Below are 16,583 nucleotides of genomic sequence, written 5' to 3' on the forward strand. Positions count from 1 at the left end.
GTTTTGTTTAACCCAAAACATAAAAGTCATACTTTAGAAAGTGCTACGTATTTAGATGTAACAGTGTTGCAAATACATCTGAGCTGAAAAGATGATATTACAAATTGATGGACTAGCTCTTGAGCAGGTGTTAATTGTCCTAGCTCTACTGATTTCTTTCAGTTTGTACCAGCTGAAACACTGGCCTAGCATGTCAACCTAATGACAGATTTAGAAACTTTCTTTTCAAGTTGTGATGCTAAATATTTAAATATTGCTTGGGTAGCTGATAATCAAAACAGAATTTATGAGACGTTCGTTAGTAAATAATGGTGAATGTATATCTGTATTAAGAATGGGTCTAAGAATGAGATAACTTCTGAGTTAACATGAGATATCAGAAAATGATGTCTGGATGATATTCATCTGAACAAATACAGATATCTTTAAGGTAGACATCTACTCTGAGCCCCTTTATTGTCCGTGAAGAGAAACAAGCACTTCTAGTAAGTGATTCATTTTATTGTGAGGAAGATAACAACCAAATCAGGTGGATTATAGCCTTAAAGTGTCTGCTTCTCTTTTTGACCAAGGACGGGATTATTGAGTAGCATACTGGGGTACGGATGCCTGCCTTACTCATATCTAAAGTTAGGTGAAATGAATCTCATCCTCAGGGCCTCACATTGACTCCACCTTATTAAGTTGCCCCCCTATTTTTCAGCAGTTACTAAAGCAAAGCTAAGTAAAACATAGTAACTTTGTACCATTCTGTTATAATATTCAGGCTAGTAGAAATAACAGCCCTACCATACATGTATGACCGTATAACTTGGGCTAGCATATTAACTGAAAATTGTATTATGCATATCATTGCTTCTATCTTCCCTTCATGTAACAATTACTTTAAAATTCTTACTTTTCCACAGTTTACATAGCTAAACTGAGAGATTTTGATTTCTACTGATGGATCCACTAAGTAAAATGTTATTTTGATCTTTGCATATAGTTACTGGTTATCTAGTGTTAATGGTGTGTATGGTATGAAAAAAAAAAAGTGTCAATTTTCTGTTTGTTGTATATTCTTTCTCTTTTGGTGAATGTTATTCACCATTAAGAGAATAAATCCAGTAGTACTCACTCCATTGCCACCTTCCACATTAACAGGAGATACAGGAGTGAGAAAAGTTTGAAACCTAGGCTATTATGTCATATCAGTGATATGATTGTAGAAAACCCCATAAAACTATAAATCTAGGAGTGAAAGGAGAAACATAAGTTTCTATGCCATAATATTTTAGCAGTAGTAGGAATTAGCATTTTGATTGTCTTTTTCTTATCATACTTGTGAAAGAAATTCATGAGAATAGCAAATAAGCAAAAATAGCCTTCTGGACTATAGAGAAATTCACTTAATAAAACTTAACTGCACATGGGCCTTAGTGTAATAGAATTGCTGTATGATTAACAATATTTGACATGCAGTTTGTTTTCTGTCCATGCGATTGCAACAACAGTTCCAATTGTAGCCACTTTTTTCTTTTCTTTTCCTTTTTCTTTCTTTCTTTGTTTCTTTCTTTGTTTCTGTTTTTTATGCAGAAGACCATCAAATGAATTGTCACAATACTCGAATAATGCAAGACACAGAAAAAGACGATAACAATAATGATGAGTATGATAATTACGATGAACTGGTGGCCAAGTCATTGTTAAATCTTGGCAAAATTGCAGAGGATGCAGCATACAGAGCCAGGACAGAATCAGAAATGAACAGCAATACATCTAATAGTCTGGAAGATGATAGTGACAAAAATGAAAATATTGGTCGGAAAAGTGAGCTGAGTTTAGATTTAGACAGCGATGTTGTTAGGGAAACAGTGGACTCCCTTAAATTACTAGCACAAGGACATGGTGTAGTGCTATCAGAAAACATTAATGACAGAAATTATGCAGACAATACTTCACAGCAAGATAATAGGAATATGAACTTTGTAATGCTAGGGAAGCCTGTGAACAATGGACTTACGGAAAAAATGGTGGAGGAGAGTGATGAAGAGGTGTGTCTCAGCAGTTTGGAGTGCTTAAGGAACCAGTGTTTTGATCTGGCTAGGAAACTCAGTGAGACAAACCCACAGGAAAGAAATCAACAGCAAAACATGAACACTCGTCAGCATGTCAGGCAAGAAGATGACTTCCAAGGAAGAACACCAGACCGGAATTACTCTGATATGATGAACCTAATGAGGCTTGAAGAACAGTTGAGCCCCAGATCTAGGACTTTTTCTAGCTGTGCAAAGGAGGATGGTTGTCATGAAAGAGACGATGATACCACCTCTATTACTTCAGATAGGTCTGAAGAAGTGTTTGATATGACAAAAGGTAACTTAACCCTTCTTGAGAAAGCAATTGCTTTGGAAACTGAGAGAGCAAAAGCCATGAGAGAAAAAATGGCAGTGGAAGCTGGAAGGAGGGATAATATGAGATCATTTGAGGAACAGTCTCCAAGACAACTTTCTGGGGATGACAGGAAGCCTAAACCCAGTGACGGCCATGTCAAAAAGCCATATTATGGTAAAGGTAATATTTCTATATACCGTATGTTATGTCATGAGAAAGTATGAGCTAACGTGTTAAGTTTTGCATAGAATTCTGAAATGAAGTTATTAATTCTACAAAATGGGAACTTTGTTTAAATTGTAGTAGTGTGGCATGATTGTAAAATAGTGTCATGCTGTGACTATAAAAAAAAAAAAAAAGCTCATTCTGCAATGTTAGAAATCTGTACAGTATTTCAGTGAATATCATTTGGCTAAATTAAAAAAAAAAATAACTTTTCAGGGAAACAAAGCAAATAAGAGATCATGTTGAAAGAGGCAAAGATTTTTCTCAAGCATTTAATACATTTTATAGTAATTACTAAAAACAAACTATATCAGAGAGTGGGGTTTTATGTAGCAGGTAGTCAATCAGCTTTAAAGTGCATATTTTACAGGTTGGATTGGATAGGTGGCATCATGATTTGTAAAATTATCATCAAACGACAGTTATTGATGAAGCCTCTCCCATCTAAAATGTAGAATTGCCTGATAGAAATTGAACAGTATCAGAATGACCGATAACATAAGATAGGGGCAGTGACTGCACATTAATTATCTTAAGATAGTAAGGTAATGGAAACCATTTGCTATGCAAGGCATGGTGTGGCCTGGGCTGAGATCAATAGCAATTTCTTTCTTATGTGCATTCCACTTCACTGGTTTCATTCCATTGTGGAAACAGTTAAGGTGCTGCCTTGACCATAATTCAATATAAAAGAAAACAAAACCAAAAAAAAAAAAAGACAAACAAACAAACAAAAAACAGACTAAAGGTTACCTTTAGAATGCGTTTTAATTTACGGGATTATCCTGGTGATGGTGTTTTTATATTACCACACCACTCTTTAATGTATCAACATCTGTACATGTAGGGCTGTATCGTATAAATTGTTCAGTATATCCTGAGATTCACTGAACACCCTTAATTCCCATTGACTTTAGTGGAAGTTGAGGACATGGTATTTCTTAGGACTTGCTAAGCAGGGACTGGTCTCATCTTATATTTGTTATAACAATACTTGGATTCCTTTCTGAAAATGAACTGGGATGGTTGGCAATTTCCTCCTTTTTATAATTCCTTGTTTTGAAAGAGTAATTCCCTAAGATCTCCCTGTATCACTCAGGTAGGCAATATCTTGGTCCAAGGAAGGCTTTGATCTTTTTTTACAAAACTTAAAGAAAAGTAATGTCCAGTCTCTTAGAAAAGCATGGAAATTACTGTTGTCAAATACTGTTGTGCTATGTATTTTAGTGAAGTATTGAAGTATTGTTGTTGGTTTAAAAAAAAAAAAAAAACACCATAGTCCAGTGAATGCTTTAGTAACTTTGGGTACTTGGGGAAGACAATGTTAGTTAGTGTATTTCTGCATAGCCATGCAGATGTTGTTCTAAATGTCGTTTGCATATGACGTACATTAGGTGCTTTTTCCCTTTGAATATGTCTCTAATAAAACCACAGAAAACATGACAAAACATTATTATTTTTTCAAGAACCTTTTAATTCTGGTAACGTCCAGCCCTTCCAGTCTCTGTATGGATAGGAAAGCATTTCTGCATATTGATCTACTGTCTCCAAAAAGACAGTATAATCTCTAACAATGGCAAAAGTATGAACTAAATATTTCAGTAAATTCTAAAGCTTCTTTGAACCGTTCTGTCCCTTGGCAGCTGAATCAATAATGGGTCCAAACCCCAGCCAGAGACCCAAAAGACAACATTAAATGTTGTGGTAGTTTGGACCAAGAAACTTTGTGCAGTGGATAGCTCTACACCTTTTTTTTTTTTTTTTTTTTTAAGGCAAGAAAGAAAAAACAATTCCTTCCTTACTTTGAAAAACATAAGAAACACTATTGCACTTGTTGAGAGAGGAAGCTTTAAGTAAGGCAATTGATTATATTGTTTGTTCTGAACTCACATATTATCTTCCAAATACTCCTGGAAGTGTTATCCACAGAGATGTATGATATGGTTAAGTGGAAACTTTTTGGGTACACAGGTTTGCAGTGAGAAATACCTCTGCCTTTTGTTTTGAGGAGTTCTGCTTTCAGAAATCACTGAAACAACCATTAAAGGACCACTAACTAATTTTTCCCTGCTGTTTAAAACTGTCTAAACAACAGTCTAAACTTTCTTCTGAAGTTTATGATTAAGACCTTTTGAGTCCTCTGGCAACATTCACTCAGCCAATACTCCCATTGTGACAAAGAACGAAGATATGTTGCAGAATTAAATAAAACTATGTAATATTTCTGCCATTTAGGATTTACAAAAGAGTATCTAGTGCTTTGTAACAAGTTACGGAAAGTTTAGTCAGACGTCTTCCATTAAAAGCAATGGGAAATTTTGCAAGTACAATTTTATGTGAGTTTTGAAATCATTAAGAATAGTATACAGCATCTTTTCTGACTCATTAGACCATAAAGGCTATTAAAGATCTGATAATGTGCTATAACCTTACAGCATAAAGACCTGAATACTGTAGATTATTTACTTGACATTGTAAGATGTAAGTGTCCAGATCCTCAGGTGCTCTAAATTAGAATGCATTCATTGACCTCAGTGGAGTTACTACAACATGGAGTAGCTAAAGTTTCTCTAGTTTAAAATCTATAAAAAGCCATTATGGTCTACTAATCATCTACATTTTTTGCAGTCCTTGAATATTGTTATATTTACATAATTTATATTTCATTTACATTACTTATTCACATATCTAATACTTTTACACATCCTAAAGTATTTGACATGAAGAGTTGCTTAGAATTGTGTATGTATGTAGCTGTGGGCTTGCTGTTCTAGTGGTCTCAGCACAGGCCTATCTGGCAAGAATTCTAATCCCTCCTCTGACATTCACTCCTTTTGTGGCCTTGGGTTTAACTTTTTGATCTCTTTGTTACAATTTCCTGAAGTATAAGATTATGGTATTTCCAAGAGTGTTGTGATAATTGTATAGCATTTTGAAGATGGATATGTATGTGCATTTATCATTAAAGAGCGTGGAAAAAACAAAACAAAACAATAAAACTGTATACTACAGTTAACATGCAGGCTAAGTAAAGTAAAACTTTCACAATTAGGGATTCCATTTTCAAAATCCAAGGTTTAAATATCACGTTAAAATTGAAGAATGGATTTAAAACATGGAGAGTCATTTGAAAAGAGCTGAAGAGTTTCTCTAAAATGAAGGCGTTTCGGATGGACTTGGAATGTAAGAGTATATTCATATAAAACTACTAGAGGGAAATCAAGGAAAAATAAGTCCACAACTGAATGTGAGCTCTGGATTCTATTTATTCATGCTTAAAAAAAATGGGTTTATTCATGCTTAAAAAAATGGATTGTGTGTGAAGGTCTGCAAGTACTGAAATTTCTACTGATTGTACTGAGGGTTGCATTTATTAAAGCTGGGATGGGATTTAATGTAAGAAAGACTTTGTAAAAAACACATAGAAAAATCTTATTTTCCAGAGAAGAAAGCATAATTCCTGAAGCAGAGCAATGACAAGAGCAGCAAAAAATACTTAAATGAGGATAGCTCAGATTGGGTATTGAAAGGAGGCTGGACTAAAAAAGATGGAAAGGGGATGTTGTCTGATTGTGATCCAAAATGGTAGCAGTTAGAGTATCCTGAATTTTATTCCTTCAATACTAATATAAATATTTGGAATAGTCTCCAAAATCTGACAACTGTAATCAAAATGATGAGATGTGATTTGTATCATGTGCTGGTCTGGAAGGCTAGGAACGTTATTTACAGATGTTCTGTAAAAGAAAACAAGCTGATAAAGTATGTGAGCAAATTCTAGTTCAAGATAAATTTCATCAGCAGTTCCACTACTTTCTTGGCAGAAAACCTTATTTTGTTGAAAAAATATCTATTCAGACTTTTCATTGATTTGTATACAGAAGATCGAACAACATTCTAAAAGGTCATTAACCTTTTAAGCATATGAATATTCAAGCATTACATATGCATGTTTGTAATGGCACAAATTTGCACAGCAAGTGCTACTTTCAGTAATTCTGATTACAGTGTTTACCCCACCATAATTTATTGAAGAGAAAGGAATATTTTTACTGTTTATAATGAATTTAAAGAAAACAGAGTCATCTGCTCAGAGAACCTTGGAAAAGGGATTTATTTATGCTGAATCATTGAATCATTATGTTAAAGAGCTGGGTTTGCTACTCTAAGGACATTGAACTTCTGTGACAATACGTTTGCAGAATTTAATAAATCAGGCAAATAAGAATGTAAAGAAGGGAAACTCCAACTAAACAGTTTCCAAATGATCTTACACCCTTGAGCTGATGCTTGCCAGCAGAACGTTGATTGATAGTGGTATGGCTTTGCTACAAAATGGTCACTTTCCAATCACACTGAATGGATACTGCTATGATCATAGGAGCCTGCAGTCTGAAAAGAAGATAATGGGATAAAAGTGACAAAACTGTGTTAAGAAGTAGAAGGGTTTTTTTGTTTGTTTGTTTGTTTGTTTGTTCTAGTTTTCATTAAAAAAAAAAAAAACATTTACCGAAGAGTAAATGACATGATTAAATGAACCTTCTTACAGAAATGTGTAAAGCATCATTCACTTGACACATTTGTTGTAAATTATAGATCCCTCAAGAACAGAAAAGAAAGAGAGCAAATGTCCTACCCCTGGGTGTGATGGAACTGGCCATGTAACGGGGCTTTACCCCCATCACCGCAGTTTGTCAGGATGCCCACACAAAGATAGGGTCCCTCCAGAAAGTAAGTTCACATTGTTTCATGGAAACTGGGGATAAAACTACAAAGATTTTTCTAGCATGCTTTATAAACCTTTAATTTAAAAATTAATTTTATTTTTCAGTATGGTTTGTCTCAACTTAGTCAACTGTTCTGTGTTATACTTTTTCCTTTATTCCATCATTTCCATTCTCTACTAACTTTTACACTAAAAGAACAACTTTTAAAGCTGTATTCTTTGATTTTAGAATGCTAGGTTGTTTTTAAATAGATCTATTCAGTCAACAGAGAAAAAGGTTTCCAGAAGATGTGCACTGCTTTTTCTTCTGCGTGCTTTTGTCACATCAACTGTCCCTGTTGTCTTGTACAGGAATAATTGTACTTGAAAAATTTGCTGCCCCTTTCCTTTGTTGTTGTTGTGTCTTAAACATAGTTTATCTTAAACTAATTTATATTATTAAAAATAACAATCTGACTGTTTACTTAGTTACACACCTCAGGATTTTGAGCAATATTCCCCTGTAATTTACATGGGTAGAATTTCCTGACACATCAATGGATTTTGTATGAGGGAGGTTCACCCATCCAGACACAGACATTAATCAGAAAGCAGAGAGCTCCGTTTCTAGAAATCAACCTCCTTGGGTGGTAGAAATGGCATAGTTCTGTTGAAGCTAATTGCTCTATGTTGCTATATGCCAGACAGGCATCTACCTAAGATACAGTTCTCTTTCATACTAATTTAAAAATTGAGTTATTCTGTTGAATCCTATAGCCTAAAATCCCCACTGTCCATCAGCACTTACAGACCTAATCTCAATAGATTTATAAATGACTAAAGGAAACATTAAAGACAGGACTTAAATGTTCCCCAATTTCCAAAGGGAAGTAGTTTCTGAAGGACAGAAAAGTGGAAATAGATCCGCACACCAAGAGTAGCAGACATAAGAAGTTTCCTCTTTCATGGTAGAGTGGCTTCTCCAAGTAGTAATGAGGAAGTGCTCTAGGAAACTGCTGCATCTTGGTCGATCTCAGAATACCGTAGAACAGATAGATTCATTTCTCTCCTTTGCAAGACCCTGTAATTTTCTGAAGCATAAATATTTTTTTCAGTTGCTCAAAGTTCTCTCATTTTTATAAATGGTAAATAAAAAGCTCTTTAGAAGACTTTGTAAATCAAAGAAGAATATAGCTTTAAACTGTTTGCATGCTCTTGTACCTAATAAAATGAAAAAGGTGAGCTCATCTTTTTATTTTTTCCTGTGATGTTGGCCTTGTGAAGCATGTTTCAAGAACAGCTTTGAACAGTAGGAATTTCAGAGTAAAGCTTTTGCATCTATACATATTTTAGTACACTGATGAAGGGGTGATGATGATGGTTATCTTTTAATCAGTATATGTGGTTAATTTCTCAAGTCTCTGAACAGCTTTTATTCAGTTCTTTACTCAGTCAAGGAATTCACTGATTTTATTAGAACCTTTTTTGAGTGAGAACTAAATACAGGCTTCCAGACTAGTTCTTGTATGAGAAAACTGGAACTTTGTAAGAGCTGGATAGCCTCTTTCCATAAAGTGGTATACTGCCAATCCAGCTCTGAGACATGGATTCAGATATGTCTCACATCATACAAAACTGTTTAGTGTTACCAAAAAGCTCTTAATAATTTGGCACTTCATAGCATGAGTTTTATGATTCCAAAAAGAGTTGCTCTGAGCAGCTTTGGGAGTAAATTTTCCATTCAGTTTGCAATGGATGCAGATGTAAAGCAGATTATTTGCTTAAGCTTGTACCACTTGTTTCTTTTTTACAAAGGTTTTTGTTGTTGTTGTTGTTGTTTGCTTTGTTTTGTTTTCCACCATCCCTCATTTTCTAATTGCTTTTTTTTTTTTTAGTTTTCAGTCTTTAAAATAATAATAATAATAATAATCTATCCATTGCGATTTTCACATCTGTGGACAATGCAAGTTAAAATAAAAAGACCAGTTCTGCTCGTCATATAGACATGAATGGTATTTCTATGTGGATGTGGGCTGAACTGAGCCCTAGATCAATTGGACTGTCTTATAGTTAGTATCAAATTCTAATCAGGGTTGTGCTGAGGTATATTTAAAATAATTCAGTGTTCTACCAGTATAACTTGAGAGCAGATTTTCATTCTCGAGTTTGATACTGTGTATATAAAGCTGTATATTTTGAGCACATACATTTCCTGAAAGAATTTTTTGAGTCCATATTTTTTCATTGGATTGTTGCTAGCTCACAGTTTACTGTTGAGCTGGTGTTTGCTCGGTGTTTTTGTATGAAGAAGATGTTGGAAGTCTTCTGCTTCACTGTTGCACTGAAGATACATTTGATTATAGGTTCTGTAACCTAACTTCCACTGTTGCCCTGTGTTAAAGAGAGTAGGGTCACAATACGTACTTTCCTCATCAGGCTTTATTGGCTATGTGTGTCACATGTATTTTGAGGAATGCTGGTTGTTAATGAATCCTGCTTTGTTTAAAAATGATTTCATATATACTGGGATTTGATTTTTTTTTTCTTGTTTTCATACTCTGCTGTTTTCTCTTACTCTCCTTGTCAAGTTCTTGCCATGCATGAAAATGTTCTTAAGTGTCCTACACCAGGCTGCACAGGCCGGGGCCACGTAAATAGCAACAGGAATTCCCACCGAAGGTAAGGATGCCATCACTGGACACCAATCTAGAGGGAACAGTGCCTCCGAACTGCAGCCCTTCTAGCAGTCCACTGGCTGGGGGGGAAGTGTGAGTGTGTGTTCTGTTGTTTTGTTTCTAAGATTGACAGATGGTGCTTCATGTGCTTTATCTGCTTTAAAGAGTAAAGAGTTTTTTCATGCATTTTCTGGGGAGGACAAGTGTTCATTCGCTTCAGTATGGATGAATTGATTCACAGAAGACATTTTAATCATCTGTTAGGTTTTTGGGTGTGGTGTGTGTTTTGTTTTTTTTTCTTTTTCTTTCTGTATTGGTATTAGCAGTGATACAAAATGAATGGTATGACTTCTTCTCTGTCACAGGGACAAGGAAGAGTCTGCCAATATCATCAAGACTAGGACAGAGTTCTTGTCCTCACACTTCACTCTCTTCAGAGACTATTTTATAATACATGAAAAATTCCACTCTACCCCTAAAAATGATATCTTATACATGAGAAACAACGTTTTGAATACACAGACATTGTAAGAGTTAACTTTTCAAAAAAAAAAAAAAATTAGTGTCAACCCCCAAGTCTTTATTCAGATGTAATTAAAGTAGAATTTTGCTTGATTAAGAAACGTTATGAAAATGTCTCATTAAATTAAAAAATTAGAAGCCAAAAATGCTCAATATAAATAGTCAAACAAAGGAAGATTGAGAAAAAATACAACTTTTCTATAGTTTCCTAAAATTAATAATAGATTCTTATACAAGGGATGTCACTGCCTTTTAAATTCTGTCACCAAAAAAAAAAAATTACTATAACTTTTAGTATGTCATAATTTTTCCTCAAATAATGAGGTCTTGCTTATTTCCTTACAATTTAGGGAAAAAAAATCCAGGAAATGTGAGCAGAAGGTAAAAGGATGCAAAGTTCCTATTATTTAATTCCTTTTTTACTGTTAATTGTAACATGAAGGCTTAAGGGATTACACAGGTGCTGGATGTTCAGTCTTACGGGTTACTGGAGCCCCCCTTACATGCCTCCTGGACTCTCGTGGGTACCTCATCAAGAAACTCGGGTACCCCTTTCTTCTCTGTAGTGATGCTGCTACTAGATGCTGCAAAAATCTCTGAGAAGGTTTTTGGGGATTTACTACTGCTCAAAGCAGCATTCAATTTTGGTTGGATACCTACTAGAATATTAGAGGTGATGATTGAAGAAGAGTATGTCAATAGAGAGCAGCTGCCCTCCGGTATGACTCCAGAGCACTCTCACCCCTCTGCAGATCTAGGACAATGAGGGAGGGCTGAGGGGAGCAGTCTGCAGTCTGTGCTCACCTCTTTCTGCAGCTTTTGGGGCATTTTGCTCTGCTTCATTTTTTTTTTTTTTCCCTTTGGAGAAAGGAACATCTGGGAATGCGCTGATTTGCCTTTCATTTTAATTTCTTTTCCTGTGGAGAACACAGAGAGCTGCGGTCACATAAGTGTTCGATAGACTGTGACAAGGAAAGGACCCCCTCCATTGTCAGGTCACAGGTTTTTACAACTTTACTAAGAGCACCATCTGCTGGCATCAATATACTTGTTTTTCACTGTTCTAAATCTTTTCCAGAAGAATCAGGCATATTTTAGTCACTTTAACAGTAGTACAGCATTTGCAAATTTAACTGAATTTTAATTCAAGTGCAATTTCTTTTCATGTTACATCATCTACTATTAGGAAACATACCTTAGTGCTTGAAAGTCATGAACAAACACTAAGCATAACATATTTGAGATGTAGATTTAGAGACCCTAGGCCAAATTTTGCACTCATTTTTATGCCTTGCAAAAAGATTGGAGTTAATGGAGCTGAATGAAGTGTGAAGCAGCACAAAATTTGGCCTAAATGGTACTATCATTTAATCATCTTCAGCAGCCATTTCATTGGCAACATTTGTAGATGTGTAAAGGTCACAAGTCTGCTAACAGAGCTGCACAGTAGATTCCAGGGTATATTCTCCTCTCTTACTGGTATGTTCACTGGCTGACATCCATAAATAATCTACCCATATACAGTCAGAGAAGAAGAGCAGTTATAAGATCTACCATGCAACTTTGAAAACAGAAGAAAGGAAGTCTAGAGAAAATACATATGACCAAAAAGCTTTTGGAAAGTCTTTTCCTTCAGATTCTTCCTGATGCAGGCTAAGGAGGAGAAGGAGTAATTGGATCAGTGCTATAATGTGAAACTACGCAGGACAAGACAATTAAATTTCCTTTCTGTAATTGCAGCCTCTCTGGATGTCCTATTGCTGCAGCAGAGAAACTGGCTAAAGCTCAAGAGAAGCATCAGAACTGTGATGTGTCAAAATCAAACCAGGCATCAGATCGGGTTTTAAGGTATTAGAAATCACTATAATACTTATTATTATGCAGAATTCATCACACATTCACCTAATCTGAGAATTTATATTTATATACATTGTATATACATATATATCTCCTTTAAAGAAGATTTAGAATTAGGGCTTCTGGATCCAATTCTCACAGAATATATTTCCCACTCAATTTACATGGGGGAGGGTTGGTAATTATTTTGGCAAATACATGTAAAGCTGAAAAGCTCATTTTTGTCTTAGGCATTGTTTGGTGTAAAGATGACTGCTGGAGTGCAAAGTCTAAGAACAATGTGAAAAAAGTTGGTATCTTTTGGGAATAAACTAATATTTACCGGTAAGTCTTGGTTTTTTCAGCAGGCTTTTACTAGTAAATATCAGTTTAAATTAAACCAGAAGCCCTATTTGCATTACCAAAATGATAGTAGACCTTTTAACAGGACACGTGGAAAAATGACGTGTGTAGCTTAGATTCCAAAATAAGGTCAGATATAGTTCTTTGTCTATTTCCCCACTCACTGCCAGGAAGGATGGAAAGAGAAAAATTGTCCTAAATTTTTTAATGGGAAGGACCTTGAACCAATTTGACATAATTATACCCATTTTCTTCATCCACATAGGATTCTGCATTTATCCAAAGCTGTATCCAGCTTTGTGCTATTGTCTCTCCTTTTGAGATATGTGGGTGGAAAAAATATTGTTTCTAAGGAGCTGAAGTGTGAAGGATACATGTAAAGGGACTAGACTTCTGCGTGATTTTACAAGCCTTATATTGATGATGCCCCAAGAGCTGCAGAATTTCTCCATGGATACTGAGATATTTGTGGGCTAGATTAGGTACATCCCTCTCAGCTGTTGTGAAGAACATGGAGGAAGGGCCACAGCTTTAGATTCCAGAATTTCCTACTGATCCTGTAGGTTTCTTAGTATTTGGTTATCCTCTAGATTTAAAATCTGATAGGGTAGCTTAAAATGAAAATTTTCTACTGTATTAACAACATTATTCTTTGCATATTCTCTGAAACTTCATCTAATCTTGATGGTCTTTTCAAAAAAACACTAATAAACCTAAGAACACAGAATTATGGTTCACATCTGCAGAATATTTTTTGTAGAGCTTATTGACCTTTTTTATGTTCCTCGGATTATTTTTGATGGGCTTTGTTTTAACTGTCCCTAATTCATGTTATGCTATTTTTCATGTAGCATCCCAGACAGTTTTCTTAGAGAAAGATTGTTTAAAACCTGTTAATAAAAAAAGGTCTTTTGAGGGAATAACATAGTTTCTCACTTATTGGAAAAGGCAAATGAAAAATGCAGTGGTTTTTAACACTGCTCATTAGAAAGAAGTCACTGAAGTCAGATGCCATACAAAGAAGGCAACTACTCAAAAGCTCATCTAGTTTGCTGGCAAACTCCCTAGGAAGTTGCATAGCAGTTTTAACTTTGCTTGCGAGTCTGCACTGTGTTTCAAATTTTATAGGCAGTTCACCCAATGCTTTCATCTTATCTCCTGCTTTCCCTTTTACCATTAAGTCATTGAAGTATTTAAGATGAAGAACTTGGGAGTTATTTATATTTACATGCAGGTGTCTGATGGGGAGACAGAGATGCTCCAAGAGTAAATTCCGAATATTTGTCTTCATGCCAGTTTCCATCCCACCTGCATTTAAAATTTCTTTGAAAGAAGTCAAACTCATAAGACTTCTGTTCTGTAGAAATTTTGGATTTGCATTGAATGTGCAGGAATTGAACTGCATTTTTTTTAGATAAGTGTAGATTATCTTGAGATACGATTAAAATACTATTAATATCAGCTCATTGTATACATGAGCACCCTGTATTTTGGAAGGAAACCTCTCTAAAGAAATGAGCATACATAAGTCAAAGGGAATAGTATGAATAATATGATTTTTTGGCTGATCTTTACATACATATCCTGACTAAATTATATGAAAAAGAATTCTTTCAGAAAAAAAAAAAAAAACCATTATATTCAAAACTTAATTCTTACTAGACATCACATCCCATTTTGTCAGCCAGCATGATGATTCTTCTGGTCTTGACTGAATTTGTGATCCTGTGAATGTTCCTTCTATTTCCTCTGTTTATAAATGCAGTACAGAAAACAAAAGAAATAAAAAAACAAGCTTGATATGATTCTTGATTCCAGCAGAAGCACTTCAGGTGTGTTGTTCATCATCTTTACCTCCTGCTAAATGCAATAGGTAGACGTGCATCACTGTGTAGCATTTGCTTCCTATGATCCATTTATATAACACTTTCTTATGTAGGTAAAGCTTGCAGGATCTGACCTTTATTTACTTAATTTATACATTAAGAGCTGATGACTTCTGTGTCCACATGCAGAAGACAGCGTGACAGTGGAGGAGTTCACTACAGCATTCCTTCACTATTTCAAAACTTACTTCAGTGACCTGAAAGATCAGTTGGGGCTTTTCCTGATTATCCTCTCTGACCCTAAAGGAAAGAGAAATTTAGCTGATATTTTTATTCTGTATTCATTCGCAGAAACTTCCTTCATGTGTGTATCTGTGTAGCAAGAGTTGCAGCTCCTGCCAGAACCTTGCATTTAAGGGTGAGCAGGACCTGTGAGGCAGCGGCTCAAAGTCCACAGAGATTGTGAGAATCTTGTGTGTATTTCTCAAAATTAACCTGGATCTGTATACTGAAGAATGCAACAGGATGAAACAGGACTAACTCCATTGGAAAACATACAGAAAAACAGAGTACAACTCTGTTGAAAGAAATTTAGAGGAAACTCTATTGATTAAACGGAGCTTCCACTGCTAATTTTTGTTTTTGACATTTAAAGGAATTTGTCCAAACCTCTTCTGTCGGTCCACTTACCCCTTTTTGCTTCACCTCCCAAAAGAGAAAATGTTTGCTATGTGATGCAATTACATGGGGAAAGGGAAACCCTGAAGTATTTTAAAACAGAATTTTAAAATAGGTATAGGGTACATTTAGAGGTATTAGAATTAGTTTTGTCTAGGTTTTGTTCAAGAAAATATATATTGTTTGTCTGCTGAAAATAACCAAACCAAGCAAATGCAATAATATATTGCTGTCTCTTGAGTACAAGAAATAACTACGATTTTCTAATCTGAACTATAAATTATGCACAAACACATTAAACTGAACTGCATCTAACAAACTTTACATATCTTTAATTTCTAGGCCCATGTGCTTTGTTAAGCAATTGGAGATCCCTCAGTATGGCTACAGAAACAATGTCCCCACCACCACACCCCGCTCCAACTTGGCCAAGGAACTAGAGAAATACTCTAAGACTACGTTTGAATATAACAGTTATGACAACCATGCCTATGGCAAGAGAGCCATAGCTCCCAAGGTGCAATCCAGAGATATATCCCCCAAAGGATATGATGGTAGGAGGTGCACACTCTTATACATGAGAGACAAGTTTGCAGTTAATCTTGTTGTTGTATATGTAAACATCATACAATTAAGACATGTTTTCATGTTCATATAGTATTATGAGGAATGCTGTCATGTGTAAGATATTTTAAAGGCTTTTTAAAAAACTGTTGTTTTATTCGGTTCTTGCTTCACAATTGTTGCACTGGCAAAAGAACACCTCCAGCTATTAAGCTCCTGGGATGTGTTGAGATTGCAATAAAAGCTGAATAATAGAGCTAGTTCTTGTGGTGCAGGAGCAGTGTGTTATGTTGCCATCTGGGAGACCTGGCCTCATGGGTCACGTTAGTATTCTCACTTCTGTACAGTAGTTCAGGTAACTCATAAAGATAACATACTTACTCTATGGGGACGTGGAAGTGGAAAACCTGTATCTCATTGCACTTCAGAAATCACTGCTACTTATTTAATGAGGCATTTCTGTTCATTTTGTCCTTGTGAATACACCTGTTGAATTCTCTGGAAAACCTCACATAAGTAATATGTTTAAAATTAGACTAAACATGACTTCAGTTTAGGAGAAGACAACGGTGTCCATCAGGCAAGAGGATTTTTTTAGGGGAAAAAAATGAACTACATCATAAAGAATAGAGGAGTTGGATTGTAGCTTTTTTCAGAGCAATACAAGTTATATATATATATATCTAATAATAATAATAAAGTGCCTTTATCTTTTTGTTGTCATTGTTAGAATATTTTATGCTACTCACAGACTACCATAGGAAATTTCAAGCAGGTGTCAGATTTTTGTTTAGGAAAACAGAAATAAATATA

The 16,583-nt window shown here is 35.2% G+C and overlaps 1 protein-coding gene across 35 annotated transcripts in view; it reads left to right on the forward strand.

Annotated features, from left to right (window-relative positions):
* The window catches only part of MYT1L (myelin transcription factor 1 like), a 330,562-nt gene that overhangs the window by 246,774 nt on the left and 67,205 nt on the right, over positions 1-16,583 (forward strand). For 30 of the 35 annotated variants that reach the window (XM_083829888.1, XM_083829889.1, XM_083829861.1 and 27 more), the window contains 5 exons: positions 1,579-2,556; positions 7,198-7,332; positions 9,895-9,985; positions 12,244-12,351; positions 15,549-15,760. In XM_083829888.1, coding sequence (XP_083686014.1) covers positions 1,579-2,556; positions 7,198-7,332; positions 9,895-9,985; positions 12,244-12,351; positions 15,549-15,760 — 1,524 coding nt within the window. The remainder of the gene's footprint in view (positions 1-1,578; positions 2,557-7,197; positions 7,333-9,894; positions 9,986-12,243; positions 12,352-15,548; positions 15,761-16,583) is intronic. The other 5 variants (XM_083829883.1, XM_083829877.1, XM_083829881.1 and 2 more) reach the window with 2 other exon arrangements.

This window comes from Anser anser, assembly GCF_964211835.1.
Source record: "Anser anser genome assembly, chromosome: 3".
Lineage (NCBI taxonomy): Eukaryota > Metazoa > Chordata > Aves > Anseriformes > Anatidae > Anser > Anser anser.